We start from the raw sequence: 27,473 nt of genomic DNA, 5'->3' as shown, positions 1-27,473 counted from the left end.
TATTCTGAGGGGCATTAGACTAATTCCGCAAAAGTGTAGTTTTAGATTATACATTAGGGAAATATCCAAATTATCCTCATGTTGTAAAACACTCCAGGGAAGTGTATAAAATGGTAATAAATGCAAAAGTGTGTCAGAGGAAAATGGGCTTATTTATTATCCTTCACTGCAGACCAGATAGAGGCCATGGGCCTGCCTGGGGGTAAAATAAAGCCATCTCCCTATAAACTGCAGGATTAATATTTGATCTTCAATAAAACGTGAGTGAGGCTACTCAGTGAGTGAAGGACGGGCATCTCAAAAGCACCTTCTATATCGACCAGTCTAAAAATAAAACTGCAGAATACATTTACGTTTCACGACCATCCATTGTCTGACAACCAGAGCTTTGTTTCACGGAAGTGATTTTCTTCCTAAAGCTTGAACCAAAACACTACAGGCAGCGATCAACCAATTCACTGAAGAGACGGGCTGTGTGCCATACAGACAAAACTCACTGTGCTCCAAATGAATGACCGTTTAACATTTCACTGGACTCTGAGTGATTAAGTGAATAGGCTCCCTGTGTGAACCAATTGTGTATGGTGATTTACACTAATGCACTGTTTACGTGCTAGTCAGAACTAGGAAACTGACATTTGTCTTGGTAACTGGTTGTAGTTATACAGGAGCGACGTTCAACCAGTTAGCAAGTCGGAAATTTCAGACACTTCCTAGCCCGTGAATGTGGCATTAAACTTACCCCAACATGAAGATACATGTCTCTATTTCTGTAGAGACAGATATATCTATGCCAACAAAATCCAGAGCTTTCACATGCTCTCTCCCCCATAAGGTCCGACTTAGACTGGACTTGACACTCAGGTCCTTAGGGAAAACTTCTGGCTACGCCACGAGCAGGGCAAAAATAGCTGGTATTGGCAATCAACACATGAGCTTAACTCCAACATGCAGCGGTTGTACTAGCTCTGAAAGCCTTTATTCCCTGGTCTTGTGATGGTTAGAAAGTCTCTGGGCCTGTTCTAAACAAAGGTTGTGAACAGCACGTCTCAAGTCTGGCCAGACGAGTGGCCAAAACATAAACCTTAACCCATAATAAGTTCACATTTTAATGTTCAAAAATGACCCTTCCTCACACTCCTTCCAAACCGACTTGACACAAAAATTGTGTCACCTAACGTGTCACCTACTCTGAGCATGAATTCCATGTTAGCTTGAAGACATCCTGACTGTTTGGGTAGAGACCCGTGCGAAGTCCCGTCAAGTCTTGCAGGGGTCTGAATTGGAATTCTCATAGTAGTTCTATAAAGACAGGGCTGAGGCAGGGGAACCACATTAAAGGAATGATAGCAGGGTTGACATCTGCTGAACCAATCAGAATGGGGTTAGAGACAGACTCCTTTCAGAAGGGGCCTGTGCTGCCTGCTGGTCTGATTCAGAGTGCTTATAAACTACTGGTCTGCCATTGTGTGTGTTTCTTACCTGTATGGGAGAGATAGCAGCAGCGGGTGGGGTTTTCAGAGGGCTGGGGCTGAGGGGTGTACGGGCAATCGTTGTGGTAAGTGCTGGCACGGCTGCTGTGGGGGAGGTTGGGACAAGGCCTGCAGTGGAGGCGTTGTCAAAGCTCTTGATAAGGGTCTTGACGGTGGGAGAGGGCTCAGAGGAGGTAGAAGAGCGTCGGCTGAGACCCATGCCCTGCCTCAGGGCAGCTAGGTCCCTCTCAACAGCATTCATGTAGTTATACACCCTGCCCCTCTCCTCATCCTGCCTATAGAGACAGATAACAGATCGTCAATATCTTTGACACAGGGAGAGATTGGCACACACACAAAGACCACATACTTCTTGATCTCCTCCAGCTCTTTGCTCATCTTCTCATGCTTCTCCTGTGTGTCCAGTAGGCGGCGCCGCAGATCCCCAATCTCCTCCTGAGCCTCAGACTTGATGTCGTTAGCAATGACCACCGCCGTCTGCAGGTCGGCCTGGAACTGACGCCACTCCATAGACTCCTCCTACAACGGGAGATATGAACCGGACATGGACAACGGTCAAAAGTAGTGCATTACATTCACGTCATTTAGCAGACGTTCTCATCCAGAGCATTATATGGAATACGGTGTCATGTGGGATGCACCCATGGGCTAATGCTACGGACCAGCAGACCAATTTTCATTATGACTGGGTGAAATGTCTTCAACGGATGTTCAGTACCAGCTGAGATATAGCTGAGGCACTGGACTCCGTATTCCTCTAGCTCCCCAAACAAACCCGTAGCTTTCGATGCAGCATCTTGATCTCACGCTCCATGTCATGTTTTTGGTCCTGCAGTTTTTTGACAGAGTCTAAAAGAAAAAGAGAGAATGAATTATGAAATGAATGAATTGAGACGGGATAAACTCTGACTAAGCTGTGTAATAATGGTCCCACATTGCCACCTGGTGGTCGCAGCAGCTTTATCATTGGTATATGATTCAGTATTGGCCCAGCATCATTGGTGAACTGTCTGGATGAGCATATTATTCCCCCTAGTCCCATTTCCTGACTGATATGCGTGTCCTAAATGGCACTCTATCCCTAAATAGTGCACTACTTTTGACCAGAACCCCATGGGCCTTGATCAAAAGTAGTGCACTACGAAGGGAATAGGATATAGGGTGTTCACACAATTATTAATTTATTAATTCAAGGTTTATACTAATATGTCCATTCAATAGAAAATCCAAACCTCATGTCTCTACCGTACAGTACAGCGCATTTGGAAAGTACTCATACCCCCTGACATTTTGTTACGCTACAGCATTACACTAAAATTGATTAAATAGTTTTTTCCCCCCACTCAATCAATCTACACACAATACCCCATAATGACAAAACAAAAAAAAAATATAGAATTTTTTGCAAAAGTATTCAGACCCTTTACTCAGTACTTTAACAAACACCTTTGCTAGCGATTACAGCCTCGAGTCTTGGGTAGGACGCTACAAGCTTGGCACACCTGTATGTGGGGAGTTTCTCCCACTCTTCTCTGCAGAGCCCCTCAAGCTCTGTCAGGTTGGATGGGGACCGTCGATTCAGTTATTTTCAGGTCTCTCCAGAGATGTTCGATCCGTTTCAAGTCCGGGCTCTGGCTGGGCCACTCAAGGACATTCAGACTTGTCCCGAAGCCACTCCTGCGTTATCTTGGCTGCATGCTTAGGGTCGTTGTCCTGTTGAAAGGTGAACCGTAGCCCAGTCTGAGGTCCTGAGCAGGTTTTCATCAAGGATCTCTCTGTACTTCTTCAGACCAGAGAATCTTGTTTGTCATGGTCTGAGAATCCTTTAGGTGCCAGCTCTAGGAAGAGTCTTGGTGGTTCCAAACTTCTTCCATTTAAGAATGACACGGTGTTCTTAGGGACCTTCAATGATGCAGACATTATTTGGTACCCTTCCACTGATCTGTGCCGACACAATCCTGCCTCGGAGCTCTATGGACAAATGCCTCGACCTCATGCCTTGGTTTTTGCTCTGACATGCACTGTCAACCTTATATAGACAGGTGTGTGCATTTCCAAATCATGTCCAATCAATTGAATTTTATCACAGGTGGACTCCAATCAAGTTGTAGAAACATCAAAGGTGATCAATGGAAACAGGATGCACCTGAGCTCAATTTCGAGTCTCATAGCAAAGGGTTTGAATACTTACGTAAATAAACTGTTATTTTTTTATTTCTGAGTCTTTCCCTTTAAAGTCGCCATAGAAACAGCCCCTCTCACACAGATTGCTTGCAGTTATAGGCAATGAAAGCCAAGGATCTGGAGGTGAAAACGACAAAGGCATCAAGTTGATTTTGATTGGTCCAACCAGCGGAAACACCTCCAAATGGTACCACCTCACATCACCACATATGAAGGACACAAGACCAAGAGCGGCAGTCCAAACTAACAACGGTGTATAATAAGGTTATAATATTGTAGAGAACAATCTAACGACATAGGGAAAAGAACATTTCATTTTGACATTTAATTTCGTAGCACCCTCTTGAATTACCCCGTTTTTCTCTACATTGTACAGCAGTGAGTGAACGCCCTATAGGATAGGGTGCAATTTGGGATGCAATCTAGTGTCCATCCACCACTCACTCTCCAGGTCTGTGATCACGAGGTTGTCGTGGAGTTTTACGGCTCGGTGTTGCTCCACTTCGTCCTCCAGCTCAAAGATGGTCTCCTTCATGTCTGAGACCTCAGTGTCCCTCTCCTCCAGCTCAGAACACTGATGGGCCAGGGTCCGCTTCTGCTCTGCTAGCTGCTTCTGTACCTCATCACGAAATGCACGGAAGTTCTCCTCCAGCTGACGGGAGAATGGGATACATAGGTGTATGCATGAGCTCACGTGTCATATACAGCACCAGCCAAAAGTTTAGACACACCAACTCATTCAAGGGTTTTTCTTTATTTTTACTATTTTCTACATTGTAGAATAATACTGAAGACATCAAAACTGTGAAATAACCCACATGGAATCATGTAGTAACCCAAAAAAAAAGTGCTAAACAAATCAAAATATATTTTATATTTGATTCTTCAAAGTAGCCACGCTTTGCCTCGATGACAGCTTTGCACACTCCTGGCATTCTCTCAACCAGCTTCATGAGGTAGTCACCTGGAATGCATTTCAATTAACAAGTGTGCCTTGTTAAAAGTTAATTTGTGGAATTTCTTTCCTTCTTAATGGATTTGAGCCAATCAGTTGTGACAAGGTAAGGGTGGTATACAGAAGATAGCCCTATTTGGTAAAAGACCAAGTCCATATTATGGCAAGAACAGCTCAAATAAGCAAAGAGAAATGACAGTGCATCATTACTTTAAGACATGAAGGTAAGTCAATTCGGAAAATGTAAAGAACTAAGCGCTATGATGAAACTGGCTCTCATGAGGACCGCCACAGGAAAGGAAGGCCCAGAGTTACCTCTGTTGCAGAGGATAAGTTCATTAGAGTTAACTGCACCTCAGATTGCAGCCCAAATAAATGCTTCAGAGTTCAAGTAACAGACACATCTCAACATCAACTGTTCAGAGGAGACTGTGTGAATCAGGCCTTCTTGGTCAAATTGCTGCAAAGAAACTACTACTAAAAGACACCTATAAGAAGAAGAGACTTGCTTGGGCCAAGAAACACGAGCAAGTGGAACTCTGTCCTTTGGTCTGATGAGCCCAAATTTGAGATTTCTGGTTCCAACCGCTGTGTCTTTGTGAGACACAGAGTAGGTGAACAGATGATCTCTGCATGTGTGGTTCCTGTGGGAAGGAGGAGGTGGTGGTGTGATGGTGCTTTGCCGGTGACACTGTGATTTACTTAGAATTCAAGGTACACTTAACCAGCATGGCTACCACAGCATTCTGCAGTGATACGCCAACCCATCTGGTTTACGCTTAGTGGAAGTATCATTTGTTTTTCAACAGGACAATTACCCAAAACCCACCTCCAGGTTGTGTAAGGGCTATTTGACCAAGGAAAGTGATGGAGTGCTGCATCAAATGACCTGGCCTCCAATCACCCGACCTTAACCCAATTGAGATGGTTTGGGATGAGTTGGACAGCAGAGTGAAGGAAAATCAGCCAACAAGTGCTCAGCATATGTGGGAACTCCTTCAAGACTGTTGGAAAAGCATTCCTCATGAAGCTGGTAGAGAGAATGCCAAGAGTGTGCAAAGCTGTCAAAGGCAAAAAGGGTAGCTACTTTGAAGAACCTAAAATATTTGTTTAACACTTTTTTGGTTACTACATGATTCCTTGTGTTATTTGATAGTTGATGTCTTCACTATTATTCTACAATGTAAAAAATATTAAAAATAAAGAAAAACCCTTGAATGAGTTGGCGTGGCCAAACTTTTGACTGTTACTGCACGCACATACATACCAACATAGGAATTGGGTGAAATACTAACATAAGACTGATGGACAATCTGAAATTAAAGTATGTTAAATATGAGAATGTGTGACCTTGCTGATACCGTCCTCCAGCCTTGCGGCCTCGTTGCGGGTGTGGTCCAGCTCCTCATGCAGCTGAGCAGACTCTGCCTCTGCCCTCTCCTTGTCCCTCCTTTCGCTTTCCAGCTGGTGGCAGATGTCCATCTTGTCCCCGGCATTGTGGATGGAGTAGAGCTCAGCCACCCTCTGTCTCTCCTGCTCCAGCTGGGCCCTGCATCGAGCCAACTCCGCCTGTTCCCCTCCGGCCGCCTCCCTCAGGACCTCCAGCTCTATGGCCGCCACTGCCCTATCCCTGCGCTCCATCTCAGCCTGCCGCTCAGCCACGTGCACCCTCTCCTTAAGCGCTGATATCAGGCCCTGGGCTTCTGCGTTGTCCTGCTCTGTCATTTTCAGCGCCCCGCTCAGGTGCTGCTGCACCCCCAGCAGCTGCTCCCTCTCGAAGTGGGTCCCATCAGTCAGGTCCATGTAGCGGCGCTCCAGCTCCAGATAGCGGCTGCTCTTAGTGTCCTCCTCGTCGACCGGGGCATAGGCCACGCGGTGCTCGTCCAGCAGGCCCCGGAAGTAGTCCATCTGCTGGCCGTACAACTCCAGCCGGTCACCTTGCTGGCACAAGGAGTCCACCAGGATGACCCGCTCTTCGCCCAGCCGCTCGTTCTCTGTGCTTAGTTCCTGGGTGATCTGCTGCAGGTCAGCCAGCTCCTGTAGTGTAGCCTGGAGCTCCTCAGAAGTGCAGTGCTGGTTCTCCTCCATCTGGTGAATGCGCTCAGTTAGACAGGCCACCGACACCTCGCTGGTGTTGCCACTGCTGCCTCTACGGGAGCGCTCACCGTGACTCGGTGGCCCGCCCTCTGACTCAGAGGAGGAGCAGCAGGCAGAGGCAGAACCAGAGGGGGCATCCAGGGCGTCGTCGCTGGAGGTGATTGGCTGGTAGGCTTCGCTGCACTCGCTGTCGGCCGCCTCAGGGGAGATGGCTCGCCGGGGGTCCAGAAGGTCTTCATTGGAGCCGCGGGCAGAGCCGTGTGGGGAGACCCCATGTAGTAAAAAGGCCCGTTGGAACACTCCATCTCTGCCACCGCTGGCTGGGGGAAGCTCTGGGCTGAGGCAGGAGCCTCGCGGGGCTTTGAGGGGGCAGTCCAGCCTCTGCTCCAGGGAGAAACCCAGGGCATTGAGGCGGTCCTTCAGCATTCGGTTCTCACTCTTTAGCATGTTCAGTTCCCCGCGGATCCCCTGGTTCTGGTCCTGCAGCAAGAGCAGGGTGGACTCAACGTCTGTAGGGATGAACGGAGTAAGGGGTTCTTTCTCCTGTTCCTGTGGGGGCTCAGCCTCAGCAGTCTCCTCTCCCTCAGCCCTCTCTCTGCTCCCCCCATCCTCCTCAGGCAGGCCTAGCTGGACACGGATGGCCCGCAGCTCAGTGCGCAGTTGGAGGATCTCCACGTCTTTGCTCTTGGCCAGGCCCAGCAGGTCCTTCACCCTGCTCTCCAGGACCGTCTTATTGCTGAGCTGCCCGTCCGACCTGGACTTGCTCATACGGGACTCGGACTCAGTCATGGCCCGGCTGCGGACTCTCTTGGGCGGTGCCAAGGCATCCGAGGGTCCGGAGAGCTTCCTGCTGGCGGTGCCAGTTCTGGAGCGTTCTCGCAGGCCCTCCCGGGATGAACCGGGCTCCTTCACCACAGAGGAGGTCCCACGCTTTCCTGAGGAGTACAATACAACACGTTATTGAAGGTCAAGAAGTTAGAGCTAATCACAAACCGAGTATAGTCTGTTAGTAGCTGTATGGTTGATGTACCTGAGCTGGTCTTTGTCTTGCCCTCTGGGTTGCTGGTACCTGTAGTGGAAGAGGTTGAAGAGTGGGCAAAGCTAGTCTTCTTGGCCTTAGCAACAGTGCTGATCCCACTGCCTACTGTTGTTGCTGATGGCAAGTCATCGCTGCTCTTCGCCTGGCCAAAGAGAAAGATGATAGTTAACACACCAGCTACTGGACCTATAAAGATAATTGACTTCATGGTTGTTCTTAGCATGTAGCCAAAGTGCCCGCACGGTTATTTGCATGTGCCTTCTGCATTTGTACCTTAGAGAGTGGTGCGGTAGCGGAGGTCTTGGCCGTATTCTTGCCGGCTGTGCCCATGGTGGCGCCCTCAGGCTTGACTCTCTCCCCAGTCTGGGCCTTAGTGCCTGCTGCTGTGGCTTTGGATACGCCGGCCACTGGCCTGGTCGTCTTCCTCATACTGGGCTCTAGGTTTCTCAGACATTTCCAATGCAATCTGTGTGGAACAAAAACACACAAGCATACAGGAGTTAATAACAGGATGAGGTGGTAATGCATGCATCAGAGGGTTTCTAGTTTCTCAGTCAGAGGGAAAACTATTTCATTATTCCATAATTAACATCAGTGAACAACCTCTTACAACTAACGTAAATATTAAACCCACATAAACGCAGCCTACAACTACAAGAATTATAGTAGGCAGCCCAACAGTCTAGAAACTAGTTTGTAAATCAATTGTTTTAAATCAATTACCAGAAAAACCAATTAGCCTAGATTGCCTTTTTTTAAATACAGTTAGTTACCTGATGCCTGTGGCAGTAGTTCTTGTGAGAACACGGTCTGTCATCTATGGGCTAGCTAGTAACTAAGGAGTTGCTGTCTAGTCTGGAGTACGGACAAAATGACTTTACAGTTCTTCTGTGCTGTGGTCGATGCTATTTATGTTCAAACGCCAGCCAGCACTACATCCTTCTCAGACACTGACTCACACAGATCACCGAGGGAGCGGTCATTGGATGCAGATCTGAAAGCACACGAGGCGTGTGACTGGAGGTCTCAGGCCTGTAGCTACAGTTGAAGTCTGAAGTTTACATACACCTTAGCCAAATACATTTAAACTCAGTTTTTCACAATTTCTGACATCTAATCCTAGAAAAATTCCCTGTCTTAGATCAGTTAGGATCACCACTTTATTTAAATAATGTGAAATGTCAGAATAATAGTAGATTTAATGATTTATTTAAGCTTTTATTTCTTTCATCACATTCCCAGTGGGTCAAAAGTTTACATACACTCAATTAGTATTTTGTAGCATGGCCGTTAAATTGTTTAACTTGGGTCAAACATTTTGGGTAGCCTTCCACAAGCTTCCCACAATAAGTTGGGTGAATTTTGGCACATTCCTCCTGACAGAGCTGGGGTAACTGAGTCAGGTTTGTAGGCCTCCTTGCTCACACATGCTTTTTCAGTTCTGCCCACAAGTTTTTCTATAGGCTTGAGGTCAAGGCTTTGTGATGGCCACTCCAATACCTTGACTTTGTTGTCCTTAAGCCATTTTGCCACAACTTTGGAAGTATGCTTGGGGTCATTGCCCATTTGAAAGACCCATTTGCAACCAAGCTTTAACTTCCTGACTGACGTCTTCAGATGTTGCTTCAATATATCCACATCATTTTCCTCCCTCATGATGCCATCTATTTTGTGAAGTGCACCAGTCCCTCCTGCAGCAAAGCACCCCCATAACATGATGCTGCCACCCCCATGCTTCATGGTTGGGATGGTGTTCTTCGGCTTGCAAGCCTCACCCTTTTTTCCTCCAAACATAATGATGGTCATTATGGCCAAACAGTTCTATTTTTGTTTCATCAGACCAGTGGACATTTCTCGAAAAAGTATGATCTTTGTCCCCATGTGCAGTTGCAAACTGTAGTCTGGCTTTTTTATGGCGGTTTTGGAGCAGTGGCTTCTTCCTTGCTGAGAGGCCTTTCAGGTTATGTCGATATAGAACTTGTTTTACTGTGAATATAGATACTTTTGTGCCCGTTTACTCCAGCATCTTCACAAGGTCCTTTGATGTTGTTCTGGGATTGATTTGCACTTTTCGCACCAAAGTACGTTCATCTCTAGGAGACAGAACACATCTCCTTCCTGAGCGGTATGACGGCTGCGTGGTCCCATTGTGTTTATACTTGCGTACTATTGTTTGTATAGATGAACGTGGTACCTTCAGACGAAATTGCTCCCAAGGATGAACCAGACTTGTGGAGCTCTACAATTTTTCTTCTGAGGTCTTGGCTGATTTCTGTTGATTTTCCCATGATGTCAAGCAAAGAGGCACTGATTTTGAAGGTAAGCCTTGAAATATATCCACAGGTACACCTCCAATTGACTCAAATTATGTCAATTAGCCTAGCAAAAGCTTCTAAAGCCATGACATCATTTTCTGGAATTTTCCAAGCTGTTTAAAGGCACAGTCAACTTCGTGTTTGTAAACTTCTGACCCACTGGAATTGTGATACAGTGAATTATAAGTGAAATAATCTGTCTGTAAACAATTGTTGGAAAAATGACTTGTGTCATGCACAAAGTAGTTGTCCTAACCGACTTGCAAAAACTATAGTTTGTTAACAAGAATTTTGTGAAAAACGAGTTTCAATGATTCCAACCTAAGTGTATGCAAACTTCTGACTTCAACTGTAGCTGGCTCTTATCACAACATCACGAGGAGGTTGCACTGTAGCAGTAACGGTGGTCTGGGCAGGTCGACTGGGCCTTACGAGGCATGAGGAGCCTGTGTGTGCAGACCTATAACGGTGCCCAGACAATGAGAAAAAACACTCACTTTCGTTGGCTTATGTCTGAGATCTTCAAGATAAGATAAGACTGATTATTCAAATTGATCAGGCTACTCGTCATCACCTAGAATGAAGCACATATTGCCTGACTGACGAACAGTCTGTAAGTCCCCATTCCCAGATCAGTCTATTCATACCACAGATAAAGCTGGACCATTATAACCACTACCCTGCAATAGCACGCAAGATAGCTTTGAACATTTTTTCAAAGACAGGTATACCCATAGTAACCATAACATTTCCTCTCCCCAGCCCCCTTCCCTTATCGTTGAACTGGATCCGTTTGAACTGTAGACAAAGCAACTAGATGTCTAGAGACACACCCAACCTAACAGACATCTGCCCACCCACACGGTTCACTGACTGAGTCGGGGCATCCAGTAACAGGGACTATCCTTGTAGTGCATCATGTTCAAACAACAAGAGGCAGGATATCAACACCACCCTGAGTCAGATAGTTTCTAGAAAGGCTTACTGAGGATGCAGCCAGACTCAGAATTGGTGGCAGTTGTGAAAACCTAAATCTTTCAGGCTCCTTCTGTAGAGTGAAGTATTATGATAAAGTATCAGTACCAGAGGAATTTAGCCTAGTCTAATTGTTTGACCAAAAAAGGAAATACACAGCCTAAGCTACAGTAAATAAACATCCTGGGCTGGCCATGGTGAGCTTTATGATATTAGTACCAGGGCGTCGGGGTAGAAATGTTTGCGCTGAAGATGGATTGGACAATAAGAGTAGAAAATTATACCATAGCTGGAATTCTAGAGTTGAAGAGTAGAGGGAATGGGACGACATGGTAATACCACTCAGTATGCACTAGCATAACTCAGTGTTGTGTGTAGGACATACTCTCTTCATTTGAAATGAGGGAGTAACACACACACAGACAAGGGAACACGTATAGCCAACTCAGGAATTTTAAAGTGCAGTCAGATACCAGATGTGTTTCTGTTGTTTGAAGTCCATGTGTTAAAAAGCTTTACCTGTTAACTGCAACATAAAATGCAACTGTTGTTCTGAAATACAGCCTATTCTTTTAAAGCTTTCTCAATGCACTCTTAGACTACGACTTGAATCAGTTGCCTAAGATTAAAATCAAATTTGAAAATAATATGATCACAGTGGACAGCCCAAGAGTGAGTCAGCGTCTAATGACCGAGCCTGACCTTGAGTGAGCCACTGACTGGGTAAAGGTCTGAGCTTAGGCTGGTGTCTTTGGATCCCCACTGAGTCTGGCTGACTGTAATTTCCTATTGACCTAATTAAAGCCAATACTAAATCAGACCAGATAGATACTGGAGGAAGTGAGGGGGAACTATGAATGCATAGTATGGTTTGTACAAGGCCAATATAGATTGGTGCTGCTGAGGGTGGAGACCAGACAAACGTTTGACACAACCACCAGGAAACAACCCTGGAAAGCAAAGAGAGACAGAGGTCGGATGGGGGGGTGGAAGAAAAGAGAGCAGATGAATGATACAATCAAGTTGGTTGCTGACTAACAGATTGAGCATTGCTTGAGTGTGACTCTCAGTCTCTCACACAGGATGGTAACAACTGCTTGTAGACCCTATCCCTGCTGAATACCACAAATTAACCTTGTTCACTATGGCAGGGGTAGGATGCAGAGGTGCCAGGTTTTCAAAACACTGCTGTCTGTTTTAAGAGAGCAGCTGCACCATTATTTCCAGCACCAGATGGCTCCTGACAGATCTCATATCAAGGTTTAATGGGTAGAACACCGTGTTGAGCATCACAGAAGAGGAATACATAAAGAATTTTGTCATGAAAGCCAGATCATCCACAAGGCAAGAAAAATATGATAAGGCAAGAAGAACATGATTCCAGTGTTTCCCCTATATGCATTTAGCAGTGGCGCTGATTCACTGTCCATGCTACGGTTACATAGATAGAGAACAGGCCTAGGCTACATTTGCTGCTCCACAATACACTTATGCTGACTGTTTCAATGCATACACAGCGTGAGAGAATAAAACCACACTGACTGGATAGTCTCTCTACTGCCTCAAATTCCTCATCTTGCTCCTAAAAACGATGACCCTATAACACTGGCCCTCCTCTCTTCTCCTTTTCTCCCATAGCTTTAATAACACAAGCTGAAACCCCTTCCCCCATGTCCAGGGACCTCACGCAGGTTTGGAGGAATGTTGGGGATTTTTGGGGACATTGTGTGGCCGGGAATGTGCTGCAGGCAGCAAAAGTCAATACCAGTTGTCTGCTCAATAAAACCTCTGTTAATTGCTTGCCAGACTGTGATTTTTACTGCACCATGTGAAATGATCCTTCATGCCAGTTAGAAGTTATTCATCTCAATCTATTCCAGGGTGCAGAATGGCACTAGAAGTAGCAAACTAATAAGGCTTAGTGTGACATGTAATGATCACAACAAAAAGGTCACTGGCAGTCCCAATATATATTTGGTGGTTGCGGCTAAATGAGCATGACTACTCAAGAGATACATCTCCTTCACATAGTGTGAAACATCACATGAATGATACATAGTTTGACAGGTTACTGATAGTGGACACACTACCATGGCTGGTAGAACACACTACTATGATGTCAACCCTATTCTGACTTTATGCAATGTGATAGTATGGCTGCAATATAAATTGGTGTCTCAATTTGGTCAAAATGAGTGGATTTTTCTTTACCCTAACCCTTCTCATATTTGTTTGGAGGGGAGGAAAGTAGCTAGCTAACGAAATGAAAAGACAACAGTAATGTTATTGTATTTTGTTATCTAGCGTATTATTTAGTTAGCTAATTAGCTAGCTAGGTAGGTATGTATGTATTATTTCTATACATTGAAATTATCAGACACTGCTGGCTCGATGAAGTTACTGTAACGTTAGCTTAGCTACGTTAACTCGTTAGCTAGCTAGCCACCTACAATACATGTAGCTAGCTAGTTACACACAAACAATCACAATTTGAAAAACATCTAACACATTTTACCTGGAATTCTTTGGTAGAGATAATCGAATGACTCGGATACCATCGGTTTGAAGTTACAATATGCAGTATTGGTCATTTCATGCACTCCATCCTCAGCGTCCCTGCGCCCCTTGATCTTCTCCATTGACAGGACACACAACATGAGCACCGTAGAGCGAGCATTCCCAATTAATGCTTGGAATTGTGGGACGGCGCCTGACAGATCCCTCTCCACGTCCTTTTTGGAACGTAGCAAATTATATGGTGGGGGCCATATAAAAATGTGATAACGACATGTAGTGAATCTGTGATGTGGTGATATGTATGCGATCTGTAAAATCTAGTTGGGTCCAGGTCAAGATATGCTCAATTGAAGATATAAGGCATTGCCATATTTTTACATAGATACCGATTTTATTTAACATTTTGTGTACAAACAGAGGCTGCAAATGCCTTCCAAACATGTATTTTCCTCAGACTACAGTATCCCTTTTTACAGACTCATGACATAACATGTATGCTGACCAGAAGGAAATAAATCTAAATTGAAAAACAGAAAAAGGTAAAATGTATTTTTTGTTGTTGTAGATAACCAGCAAGTACCATCATTTTAGCTTCACACAGTCAACTAGAAAATGTGGAATAAAACACACATATTCCCAAGATGTCAAAATATGGTTTCAGGTCATTTAAAATACGTTTAATATGGGAGTGAATTATAATAAACTATTGCCAGGCTCATGTCAACTTACAAGGACTGAAAGAATGAATATTCATTCATCATACAGTATGCATACACTGAAATGCTAAAGTCGTACATAGAGTAATATATTCCATATTTTTAGACTTTAAAACATAGTGCACATATTTATAATAATCTTATGTTGACATATATTACTTTTTTGTGAAAGAGGCATGGTAAGTGACTAGCCCTATGAAGAATCACACTGACAACCAATAACCAAGTTCTCTTTCAGTTGAAGCCTAATTATTCAACTGTTTTATTAATATGATTAATCCTAAATGTATTGCCCAAACTTGGATGAACATCACAATAAATAAACCTAAGAACCCAATGTCTCTAGTATGATACATACAATACATATTGTACAACCATAAGACAAGGTTAGAGAGATGAGTAACCTATATAAACTCAAATAACCTTCATCTTTCCTTGCAAATCATTTCCAAACCACAGAAAATGTCCTAAAGCATCACAGTGGGCAGTCTGGAGTAAAACCAAAAGAAACTGAAAGTGCAAGCCCCTCCAAATTAAATCCTGTTCTGGATTAGTGACATGTTGATACATACAGTAGTTACAGTTAGGACAACAGATGGTTACAAACTGTTTGGCAGTTATTTGAAAATACAAAGGACATCTTGCAAATGAACGATACACAGCATAGCATAGTGCCTTGAGAGATATTATCTATATATGAGTCATATAACATGACAGTGAATTTTGAAAGTGTCCTCCTTCTACAAGTATAGATACCACTTTGCTACTACTAATATAATTTCCTTCAGATGAGGGTATTCATCTCCGTAAATACAGTAGACTTCATTTTACACAGAACTGGAACAGAAAAGCTGAAAATGAGTTATTTTGCTATTGTTGACAGAGCTAAGTCAGAGTGAGGGTTATTGACTAAGCATTTGTCTGTCTGTCTCGTATGATTGCAAAAATGAATTGGGCTTAGCAGACGAGATCTCCCACACAGGCTAATAGTAGCATGAATTGCGATACCAAACTCTACGTTCATGTATTGGTCTCAAAATAGGTGCCTTAATGACAGATCTGTTTTCTCAAAAGGCGAGGGAGACTACAGCACCCCAGTAAGTCTCCTTACAGAAATTCCACTGACACATTGAAATCCACGGCATACGTGCTGAATAAAAGCTATAACGCGGAGGCACAACGGAGCAGAGCAGTGCACATTGAGCACTAATTATATAAATCAAAGAGATCCAAATGAATGGTGAATGCACTGCCTTTCTCTCTCATAATCAATGGCTTCCTCCAATGTACAGTTATGTGTATGGGACATGTGAGGATATATTAGGACAAAATGTGTTACTAAAATTATGACTATGGCTATTAACTGGAGCTGATTTAGTTGATATGTCAGCATATGGATACGTCAGGATTTGAAACGTTATGTCTTAATTCTACTTTTTTACAGCAAATCATCCCATTATTTCATTCACTCACTCACGCATGTGTGCACATCAATGCTGCATGTACAACCACACACTCAGATGCCAGATTTTACACTAGCTACTTACTACTGTACAGTCAAAACTGTCAGAAATGTCTCTGCTAACTTCAAAATGTCGGAGTTCTTCATGAAATCTCAGTAGTGCAGACAGTAGTACAGACTGAGTTAGTAAACACATTACTTGTTAACAATTATCCAGCCAGAATGAAATATCATAACATATTTTAAGCTTGGTTTTTCAAAACCAAAACACATTGGTCACTAACATCCTGCTGCCCAATATAACAACAATATGTTTATGACAACACACAGAAGAAAATAACTTTAATCAAACATGCCTGCATTAATCAAACATGCCTGCAGGTACTGAAATTAAAACCATTCTAATATAATCTTCTCTTTTTTCCTTCTGAACAAAATATTCTAAGAGCATTTTCTTTTCCATGGCCTTTTGGTGGGTGACAATCAGGCAGACCAGGAGTGAGACGAGCTTAAGGAAGGGTTTAGAGGACAGTTAATGACAGCTGTCCAGCCACCCTCATAAATATGGGTGAGAAAAAGATGGGTCACTTTCATTGAAAAGAGGATAAACAAGTATTCCTTCATAACATCAACGGAATGGTTCACTTTGGGTAAAATGTAGAGCGCCCACAATTTAGCGCAACATGTTTGAAACAGGTGAATGATTTTCATTTTCATGACAACAACTGTCTCCACCGACACAGTTGTAGAGATGAAACATGTTATTGTTGTAAGTTGTAGAGAGGAAACATGTTATTATTGTAAGTTGTAGAGAGGAAACATGTTATTGTTGTAAGTTGTAGAGAGGGAACATGTTATTGTTGTAAGTTGTAGAGAGGGAACATGTTATTATTGTAAGTTGTAGAGAGGAAACATGTTATTGTTGTAAGTTGTAGAGAGGAAACATGTTATTGTTGTAAGTTGTAGAAAGGGAACATGTTATTATTGTAAATTGTAGAGATTGTTATTGTTGTTCTGTATACAACTAAATGTAATGTTTTGTATCCTACTTCAGTAACACATCAAGATTTCAGGCTGGATGGTTGGGACTGGAACACTCAAAACAGATGAAGAGGGGTTATGACATTGGCATTCAAAGATGGAGAGTTACCTTCATGACGGATAAATGGCTAACAATAGGCTGGACAAAACTGCAGTTATTCCCACAACAAGACTACATCCTGGTTACATAGGCAGCATATGATCTCCCATCACCTCAGACCTCCAGGACTCAAGTCTGTAACCTATACCACCTTCATCAAATCAAAACAAACACATCGAAAAAAAACATGTTGATTTCTGCCCCCACCCCATTTTATCTTCTTCATAAATTATAATCATAACAATGATTATTACACTGTTAAAATAAGTCAAATAAAACAATTACAGCATTATGATTATGTACATACTGTACTGTATCTGTAAATACAATAGTTTTCTTTTATCCCAAACAACAGATCATTTTGGCAAGATCTCCTATGTTACCATGATGAGGACATCTCCGGACTAAGGATATGAACGCAGACAAACTCCTATGTTAGAAAATCTATTGCTTCCTGGGTATTTAAGCTGAGGACTACTTGAAACACAAAGAACAAAAAAAGAGGGAATTGCTTTATGGTCCAAACTGTAGGCAGTCTTATTATAAATGACAGATAATCTGTTTCTGTCAACTGTTCCTATTTCACAAATGCCTTTGTTGCAGTCTCCCTGTCTCTGCCTTTGTCCAAGGCTTGTTTACCTTGTAAACACTTTTGTTGTTGTTGTGAGTGGTGGATTCCTGGGACACACAAATAGACTGGTGATGCTGGCAGCTCTGGATGTTCCTCTTTAAAAGTCTTCAGAGAACCCAGATGTTCCTTTTCAACAGAACTCTCGTAGCATTGCGGTGCTAATGTATCATGTGTAAAACATACGGTTTGAATCTCTTCAGCAGTGGATTAAGAAATAACTCAACATTTGAAAAGGCTAAACAAAACGATGTGCAGGCTCTGCCTGTTTTTCTGCCAACAAAGCAGGAGACAATAGCAAAACATTTTTTTTTTAAATAACCTTGGACGCTCTTTTCCCCTACATGCTGATCAGACTCAAACTGAAGTGTTTCATTTGTGGTTGCAGCAGGCATGTTCAGTAGTGGCATTCATTCCGTACACCGTACACAAGCTGTGGAGCTTCGACATGAGAGCGAAGAGACAGAGCGAGGAGACAAGGATATGTTGTGTCAGAGAGGCACAGAGAGTCACACTGGCTATTGGGTGTGATGTATTAATGCGTTATCGTCATCAGATATGTGTGGTACAACAGAGGATTGGTGTCCACCCTCTTGTTCTCAGAGGGATGGTGGCGCCCTCTGCAAGGTATGTCCAGAATCAGTGCAGAATACATCTCCTGCTGCAGTCCAGCAAAGGCCATTCTCACTCTCAGTAGCCTTCCCAAATGGACATACTGTACTGTAGACTCAGTTTGAGTCGACGTCTCCATCTCACCCTCTCTCTCCCATTGTCTTCATGATGGGAACCTGTGGAACACTCTACACTTCGGTGGAGAAGAGGATGCTCTGACGCTTACTGTCCGGCGTGGGGATGGTCTCCAGCTGGAGGAAGTACAGCAACACCTGGACCTGGAGGGACAGACGGACAGTTAGAAGGACATCAATATCAAAGAAGAGGGATGGGGTGAGGGAGAGAGACTATATCGCCTACTTGTGACATGACCTCCAGGGACCAGCTGTCTCCCATGCTGATAGGCTGCGTGGGGTTGGTGGGGATCTTGCTGTCCTTCTCTGCAGGCCGCAGCAGCGTGGGGCCAAACACTGTGGCCAGGTTGTGGAGGGACATCTTGTTGATGCTCTCCTTGTCAGCCACCCTGGGGAGCAGGGAGAGACAGAGGGTGAATGGTGGCTCATGGTAATACACCAAGTGAAAATACCTAATAATCACTATTACTTATTCAAAGAAAGACTTTGGGATCTGCTTGTCTCTAAATCCCTGTGTTTGTCTGTACATAGCTCTATGACTGTGGTAGTGCTATGACTGTGGTAGCTCTATGTCTGTGGTAGCTCTATGACTGTGGTAGCGCTATGTCTGTGGTAGCGCTATGTCTGTGGTAGCGCTATGTCTGTGGTAGCTCTATGTCTGTGGTAGCTCTATGTCTGTGGTAGCGCTATGTCTGTGGTAGCGCTATGTCTGCGGTAGCTCTATGTCTGCGGTAGCTCTATGTCTGCGGTAGCTCTATGTCTGCGGTAGCTCTATGTTTGCGGTAGCTCTATATCTGCGGTAGCGCTATGACTGCGGTAGCGCTATGACTGCGGTAGCGCTATGACTGTGATAGCTCTATGTCTGTGGTAGCTCTATGTCTGTGGTAGCGCTATGACTGTGGTAGCGCTATGACTGTGGTAGCGCTATGTCTGTGGTAGCTCTATGTCTGTGGTAGCTCTATGTCTGTGGTAGCTCTATGTATGTGTGTCTGTCTGTGTGTACCTCTTCAAGTGATCCAGCAGGAAGAGGAATGTGACCAGGTTGGGTTCTGGCAGTGACAGCAGTAGATTCAGCATGCAGCTCTCTTTGGCAACGCTGTCAGACAGGGCTACAGACAGAGAGACAGACATTCACACATTAACCTGAGTGCTAAGTTATACCATGATAATACTATAGGTACAGTCTCTGTCAAAAGTTTGGACACACCTACTCATTCAAGGGTTTTTCTTTATTTTTACTATTTTCTACATTCTAGAATTGGCTTCCGGTTTGGAGCGAGCAGCCGCACCACGCTTCGCTCCACAGGTAATATTACACTTCACTACATTACAACGGCTTGATTTGTTTGATCTGAGCAATTCTTCTTAGCTAGCTACATAGCCGTCTTTGTATCAAAGATAATTGTGTAGTTTAGAGTAACTGAGTAATTATCGAGGCTAGCTATCTTCGTCCTCCTAACGTAGTCAACACTGCTAGCTGCTAGCTAGCTAGTCATCACTGCTAGCTAGCCAACTTCTACCGACTAGCAGCACTGCAGAAACTATTACATCGTAACGACTTGATTAGTGTGGTGTTAGTGTTAGTTAGCCAGCTACATAGTTGTCTTTGCTGTCTCTGTATCTAAGATAATTGTGTAGTTTGAGTTTGAGTATTATCGAGGTGAGCCAGCCAGCCGCGACGCGGCGCCAGACTTACTCAACACACCTAGTCATCATTAACCCACTGCCAGCTAGCCAACCGTTACCGACTAGCAGCGCTGTAGATACTAATACTTTACAACGGAACGATTTGACTAGTGCAGTGTTACCTAGCTAGCTACTTAGTTGTCTTTGTCATAGCTTGATAATTGTTAGCTAGCCAGCCATCGAGGTTAGCTAGCCAGCTATTTCCGTCCCCCGCGACGCCATTTTTCCTAACCCAGCCAACTATTACCGACGTGCAGCATTGTTGAAACTAAATACACTACAAGGAACGTCTTGATTAGTGTTATGTTAGCTAGCTAGCTACAAAGTTGCTTTGTATCATGACAAGGTGTAGTACTGAAACTACCGAGGTTACCTAGCCAGCTACACGTTCAAAGTCAACAACGCAGCCACTGCTAGTTAGCCTACTCCACCAGCCAGCAGTACTGTATCATTTTAGTCAATAAGATTTTTGCAACGTAAGCTTAACTTCCTGAACATTCGAGACGTGTAGTCCACTTGTTATTCCAATCTCCTTTGCATTAGCGTAGCCTCTTCTGTAGCTTGTCTACTATGTGTCTGTCTATCCCTGTTCTCTCTCCTCTGCACAGGCCATACAAACGCTCCACACCGCGTGGCCGCTGCCACTCTAACCTGGTGGTCCCAGCGCGCACGACCCACGTGGAGTTCCAGGTCTCCGGCAGCCTCTGGAACTGCCGGTCTGCGGCCAACAAGGCTGAGTTCATCTCAGCCTATGCTACCCTCCAGTCCCTAGACTTCCTGGCGCTGACGGAAACATGGATTACCACAGATAATACTGCTACTCCTACTGCTCTCTCCTCGTCTGACTACGTGTTCTCGCATACCCCTAGAGCATCGAGCCAGCGGGGTGGTGGCACTGGAATCCTCATCTCCCCCAAGTGGACATTCTCTCTTTCTCCCCTGACCCATCTGTCTATCTCCTCATTTGAATTCCATGCTGTCACAGTTACCAGCCCTTTCAAGCTTAACATCCTTATCATTTATCGCCCTCCAGGTTCCCTTGGAGAGTTCATCAATGAGCTTGACGCCTTGATAAGTTCCTTTCCTGAGGATGGCTCACCTCTCACAGTTCTGGGTGACTTTAACCTCCCCACGTCTACCTTCGACTCATTCCTCTCTGCCTCCTTCTTTCCACTCCTCTCCTCTTTCGACCTCACCCTCTCACCTTCCCCCCCTACTCACAAGGCAGGCAATACGCTTGACCTCATCTTTACTAGATGCTGTTCTTCCACTAATCTCATTGCAACTCCCCTCCAAGTCTCCGACCGCTACCTTGTATCCTTTTCCCTCTCGCTCTCATCCAACACTTCTCACTCTGCCCCTACTCGGATGGTATTGCGCCGTCCCAACCTTCGCTCTCTCTCTCCCGCTACTCTCTCCTCTTCCATCCTATCATCTCTTCCCTCTGCTCAAACCTTCTCCAACCTATCTCCTGATTCTGCCTCCTCAACCCTCCTCTCCTCCCTCTCTGCATCCTTTGATTTCCTCTGTCCCCTATCCTCCAGGCCGGCTCGGTCCTCCCCTCCTGCTCCGTGGCTCGACGACTCACTGCGAGCTCACAGAACAGGGCTCCGGGCAGCCGAGCGGAAATGGAGGAAAACTCGCCTCCCTGCGGACCTGGCATCCTTTCACTCCCTCCTCTCTACATTTTCCTCTTCTGTCTCTGCTGCTAAAGCCACTTTCTACCACTCTAAACTCCAAGCATCTGCCTCTAACCCTAGGAAGCTCTTTGCTACCTTCTCCTCCCTCCTGAATCCTCCTCCCCTCCCCCCCCCCTCCTCCCTCTCTGCGGATGACTTCGTCAACCATTTTGAAAAGAAGGTTGACGACATCCGATCCTCGTTTGCTAAGTCAAACGACACTGCTGGTCCTGCTCACACTGCCCTACCCTGTGCTTTGACCTCTTTCTCCCCTCTCTCTCCAGATGAAATCTCGCGTCTTGTGACGGCCGGCCGCCCAACAACCTGCCCACTTGACCCTATCCCCTCCTCTCTTCTCCAGACCATTTCCGGAGACCTTCTCCCCTACCTCACCTCGCTCATCAACTCATCCTTGACCGCTGGCTACGTCCCTTCCGTCTTCAAGAGAGCGAGAGTTGCACCCCTTCTGAAAAAACCTACACTCGATCCCTCCGATGTCAACAACTACAGACCAGTATCCCTTCTTTCCTTTCTCTCCAAAACTCTTGAACGCGCCGTCCTTGGCCAGCTCTCTTGCTATCTCTCTCAGAATGACCTTCTTGATCCTAATCAGTCAGGTTTCAAGACTGGGCATTCAACTGAGACTGCTCTTCTCTGTGTCACGGAGGCTCTCCGCACTGCTAAAGCTAACTCTCTCTCCTCTGCTCTCATCCTTCTAGACCTATCTGCTGCCTTTGATACCGTGAACCATCAGATCCTCCTCTCCACCCTCTCCGAGCTGGGCATCTCCGGCGCCGCCCACGCTTGGATTGCGTCCTACCTGACAGGTCGCTCCTACCAGGTGGCGTGGCGAGAATCTGTCTCCGCACCACGTGCTCTCACCACTGGTGTCCCCCAGGGCTCTGTTCTTGGCCCACTCCTATTCTCGCTATACACCAAGTCACTTGGCTCTGTCATATCCTCACATGGTCTCTCATATCATTGCTATGCAGATGACACACAATTAATCTTCTCCTTTCTCCCTTCTGACAACCAGGTGGCGAATCGCATCTCTGCATGTCTGGCAGACATATCAGTGTGGATGACGGATCACCACCTCAAGCTGAACCTCGGCAAGACGGAGCTGCTCTTCCTCCCGGGGAAGGACTGCCCGTTCCATGATCTCGCCATCACGGTTGACAACTCCCTTGTGTCCTCCTCCCAGAGTGCTAAGAGCCTTGGCGTGACCCTGGACAACACCCTGTCGTTCTCCACCAACATCAAGGCGGTGACCCGATCCTGTAGGTTCATGCTCTACAACATTCGCAGAGTACGACCCTGCCTCACACAGGAAGCGGCGCAGGTCCTAATCCAGGCACTTGTCATCTCCCATCTGGATTATTGCAACTCGCTGTTGGCTGGGCTCCCTGCCTGTGCCATTAAACCCCTACAACTCATCCAGAACGCCGCAGCCCGTCTGGTGTTCAACCTTCCCAAGTTCTCTCACGTCACCCCGCTCCTCCGCTCTCTCCACTGGCTTCCAGTCGAAGCTCGCATCCGCTACAAGACCATGGTGCTTGCCTACGGAGCTGTGAGGGGAACGGCACCTCCGTACCTTCAGGCTCTGATCAGGCCCTACACCCAAACAAGGGCACTCCGTTCATCCACCTCTGGCCTGCTTGCCTCCCTACCTCTGAGGAAGCACAGTTCCCGCTCAGCCCAGTCAAAACTGTTCGCTGCTCTGGCACCCCAATGGTGGAACAAGTTCCCTCACGACGCCAGGACAGCGGAGTCAATCACCACCTTCCGGAGACACCTGAAACCCCACCTCTTCAAGGAATACCTGGGATAGGATAAAGTAATCCTTCTAACCCCCCCCCCTTAAAAGATTTAGATGCACTATTGTAAAGTGGTTGTTCCACTGGATATTATAAGGTGAATGCACCAATTTGTAAGTCGCTCTGGATAAGAGCGTCTGCTAAATGACTTAAATGTAAATGTAAATAATAGTTAAGACATCAAAACTATGAAATAACTCATATGGAATCATGTAGTAAGCAAAAAAAGTGTTAAACAAATCAATATTTTATATTTGAGATTCTTCAAAGTAGCCACACTTTGCATTGATGACAGCTTTGCACGCTCTTGGCATTCTCTCAACCATCTTCATGAGGTAGTCACCTGGAATATATTTCAATTAACAGGTGTGCCTTGTTAAAAGTTCATTTGTGGAATTTCTTTCCTTCTTAATGGGTTTGAGCCAATCAGTTGTGTTGTGACATGGTAGGGGTGGTATACAGAAGATAGCCCTATTTGGTAAAAGACCAAGTCCATATTATGGCAAGAACAGCTCAAATAAGCAAAGAGAAACGACAGCCCATCATTACTTTAAGACATGGAGGTCAGTCAATTCAGAAAATGTCAAGAACTTTGAAAATTTCTTCAAGTGCAGTTGCTATGATGAAACTGGCTCTCATGAAGACCACCACAGTAAAGGAAGACCCAGAGTTACCTCTGCTGCAGATGATAAGATCATTAGAGTTAACTGTACCTCAGATTGCAGCCCAAATAAATGCTTCACAGAGTTCAAGTAACAGACACATCTCAACATCAACTGTTCAGAGGAGACTGCGTGAATTAAGCCTTCATGGTTGAATTGCTGCAAAGAAACCACTACGAAAGGACACCAATAAGAGGACTTGCTTGGGCCAAGAAACACAAGCAATGGACATTAGACCGGTGGAAATATGTCCTTTGGTCTGATGAGTCCAAATTTGAGATTTTTGGTTCCAATCCCCGTGTCTTTGTGAGACGCAGAGTAGGTGAATGGATGATCTCCACTAGAGGTCGACCGATTATGATTTTTCAACACCAATACCGATACCGATTATTGGAGGACAAAAAAAGCTGATACCGGTTAATCGGCCGGTTTTTATATATTTGTAAATAAATGACAATTACAACAATACTGAATGAACAATAAACACTTTTATTTTAACTTAATATAATACATAAATAAAATTAATTTAGTCTCAAATAAATAATGAAACGTTCAATTTGGTTTAAACAATGCAAAAACACAGTGTTGGAGAAAAAAGTAAAAGTGCAATATGTGCCATGTAAAAAAGCTAACGTTTAAGTTCCTTGCTCAGAACATGAGAACATTTGATAGCTGGTGGTTCCTTTTAACATGAGTCTTCAATATTCCCAGTTAAGACATTTTAGGTTGTAGTTATTATAGGAATTATAGGACTATTTCTCTCTATACCATTTGTATTTCATATACCTTTGACTATTGGATGTTCTTATAGGCACTTTAGTATTTCCAGCCTAATCTCGGGGGTTGATAGGCTTGAAGTCATAAACATAAAAATCATAAAAATCCAGCATCACTACTCTGGACGGTTCTGACTTAGAATATGTGGACAACTACAAATACCTAGGTGTCTGGTTAGACTGTAAACTCTCCTTCCAGACTCACATAAAAGATCTCCAATCCAAAGTTAAATCTAGAATTGGCTTCCTATTTCGCAACAAAGCATCCTTCACTCATGCTGCCAAACATACCCTCGTAAAACTGACCATCTTACCGATCCTCAACTTTGGCGATGTAATTTACAAAATAGCCTCCAAAACCCTACTCAACCAATTGGATGCAGTCTATCACAGTGCCATCCGTTTTGTCACCAAAGCCCCTTATACAACCCACCACTGCGACCTGTACGCTCTCGTTGGCTGGCCCTCGCTTCATACTCGTCGCTAAACCCACTGGCTCCAGGTCATCTACAAGACCCTGCTAGGTAAAGTCCCGCCTTATCTCTGCTCGCTGGTCACCATAGCTGCACCCACCCGTATCACGCGTTCCAGCAGGTATATCTCACTTGTCACCCCCAAAGCCAATTCCGCCTTTGGCCGCCTCTCCTTCCAGTTCTCTGCTGCCAATGACTGGAACGAACTACAAAAATCTCTGAAACTGGAAACACTTATCTCCCTCACTAGCTTTAAGCACCAGCTGTCAGAGCAGCTCACAGATCACTGCACATAGCCCATCTATAAATAGCCCAAACAACTACATCTTCCCCTACTGTATTTATTTATTTATTTTGCTCCTTTGCACCCCAGTATTTCTACTTTGCACACTAATTGCTATATCGTATTTACTTCGCCACCATGGCCTATTTATTGCCTTTACCTCCCTTATCTCACCTCATTTGCTAACATTGTATATAGACTTATTTTTCTACTGTATTATTGACTGTATGTTTGTTTTACTCCATGTGTAACTCTGTGTTATATGTGTCGAACTGCTTTGGTTTATCTTGGCCAGGTCGCAGTTGTAAATGAGAACTTGTTCTCAACTTGCCTACCTGGTTAAATAAAGGTGAAATAAAATAAAATAAATAAATACAATAAACAGCGCGGGGCTTCAAGCATTGCTAAGAGCTGCTGTTTGAATGAATGCTTACGAGCCTGCTGCTGCATACCACCGTTCAGTCAGACTGCTCTATGAAATATCCAATCATATACTTAATTATAATATAATAAACACACAGAAATACAAGCCTTTGGTCATTAATATGGTCAAATCCAGAAACTATCATTTAGAAAACAAAACGTTTATTCTTTCAGTGAAATACAGAACCGTTCCGTATTTTATCTAACAGGTGGCGTCCCTAAGTCTAAATACTCCTGTTACATTGCACAACCTTCAATGTTATGTCATAATTATGTCAAATTCTGGTAAATGAATTACGGTCTTTGTTAGGAAGAAATGGTCTTCACACAGTTCGCAACGAGCCAGGCGGCCCAAAGTGTTGCATACACCCTGACTCTGTTTGCACTGAACGCAAGAGAAGTGACACAATTTCCCTAGATAATATTGCCTGCTATCATGAATTTCTTTTAACTACATATGCAGGTTTAAAAAAACATTTAAAAAATATATATATTATGGTTAGGTACATTGTTGCAACAATTGTGCTTTTTTCGCGAATGCGCTTTTGTTAAATCATCACCCGTTTGGCGAAGTTGAAGTAGGCTGTGATTCGATAATAAATTAACAGCCACCACATAGATTATATGCAACGCAGAACAAGCTAGTTAACTTAGTAATATCATCAACCATGTGTAGTTAACTAGTGATTATGTGAAGATTGATTGTTTTTTATAATATAAGTTTAATGCTAGCTAGCAACTTACCTTGGCTCCTTGCAGCCACAAGGTCCTTTTGATGCTGCACTCGCGTAACAGGTGGTCAACCTGCCACGCAGTCTCTCCGTGGATTGTAATGTAATCGGCCATAATCGGCGTCCAAAAAAGGCCGATAACCGATTGATATGAAAATTCGAAAATCGGCCCTAATTAATCGCCCATGCCGATTAATCGGTCGACCTCGAATCTCCACATGTGTGGTTCCCACGTGAAGCATGGAAGAGGAGGTGTGATGGTGTGGGGTTGCTTTGCTGGTGACACTGTCAGGGATTTATTTGGAATTCAAGGCACACTTAACCAGCATGGCTACAACAGCATTCTGTAGCGATACGCCATCCCATCTGGTTTGCGCTTAATTGGGACTATCATTTATTTTTCAACAGGACAATGACTCAAAACACACCTCCAGGCTATTTGACCAAGGAGAGTGATGGAGTGCTGCATCAGATTATCTGGCCTCCACAATCACCGCAGAGTGAAGGAAAAGCAGCCAACAAGGGCTCAGCATATGTGGGAACTCCTTCAAGACTGTTGGAAAAGCATTCATCATGAAGCTGGTTGAGAGAATGCCAAGAGTGTGCAAAGCTGTCATCAAGGCAAAGGGAGGCTACTTTGAAGAATTTAACACTTTTTTGGTTACTACATGATTC

At 44.5% G+C, this 27,473-nt stretch overlaps 2 protein-coding genes across 3 annotated transcripts in view; both read right to left on the bottom strand.

Annotated features, from left to right (window-relative positions):
* Positions 1-13,764, bottom strand: part of LOC106566282 (cytospin-A) — a 40,105-nt gene extending 26,341 nt beyond the window's left edge. For both annotated transcript variants that reach the window (XM_014134174.3, XM_082955407.1), the window contains exons 1-8: positions 13,574-13,764; positions 8,042-8,234; positions 7,760-7,910; positions 5,983-7,664; positions 4,122-4,329; positions 2,269-2,342; positions 1,843-2,012; positions 1,483-1,768 (exon numbers count right to left, since the gene is read on the bottom strand). In XM_014134174.3, coding sequence (XP_013989649.3) covers positions 1,483-1,768; positions 1,843-2,012; positions 2,269-2,342; positions 4,122-4,329; positions 5,983-7,664; positions 7,760-7,910; positions 8,042-8,197 — 2,727 coding nt within the window. In that variant the 5' untranslated portion in view covers positions 8,198-8,234; positions 13,574-13,764. The remainder of the gene's footprint in view (positions 1-1,482; positions 1,769-1,842; positions 2,013-2,268; positions 2,343-4,121; positions 4,330-5,982; positions 7,665-7,759; positions 7,911-8,041; positions 8,235-13,573) is intronic.
* A 180-nt stretch (positions 13,765-13,944) lies between these two features.
* LOC106566295 (breakpoint cluster region protein) overlaps positions 13,945-27,473 on the bottom strand; it is a 129,360-nt gene continuing 115,831 nt past the window's right edge. Inside the window, exons 21-23 of the mRNA XM_014134192.3 lie at positions 19,272-19,377; positions 18,495-18,657; positions 13,945-18,412 (exon numbers count right to left, since the gene is read on the bottom strand). Coding sequence (XP_013989667.3) covers positions 18,323-18,412; positions 18,495-18,657; positions 19,272-19,377 — 359 coding nt within the window. The 3' untranslated portion in view covers positions 13,945-18,322. The remainder of the gene's footprint in view (positions 18,413-18,494; positions 18,658-19,271; positions 19,378-27,473) is intronic.

The sequence above is a fragment of the Salmo salar genome, chromosome 01 (assembly GCF_965601325.2).
Source record: "Salmo salar chromosome 01, fSalSal1, whole genome shotgun sequence".
Taxonomy (NCBI): Eukaryota; Metazoa; Chordata; class Actinopteri; order Salmoniformes; family Salmonidae; genus Salmo; species Salmo salar.
Note: the sequence above shows the minus strand (reverse complement) of the source record. Positions and strands in the feature narration are given on the sequence as shown.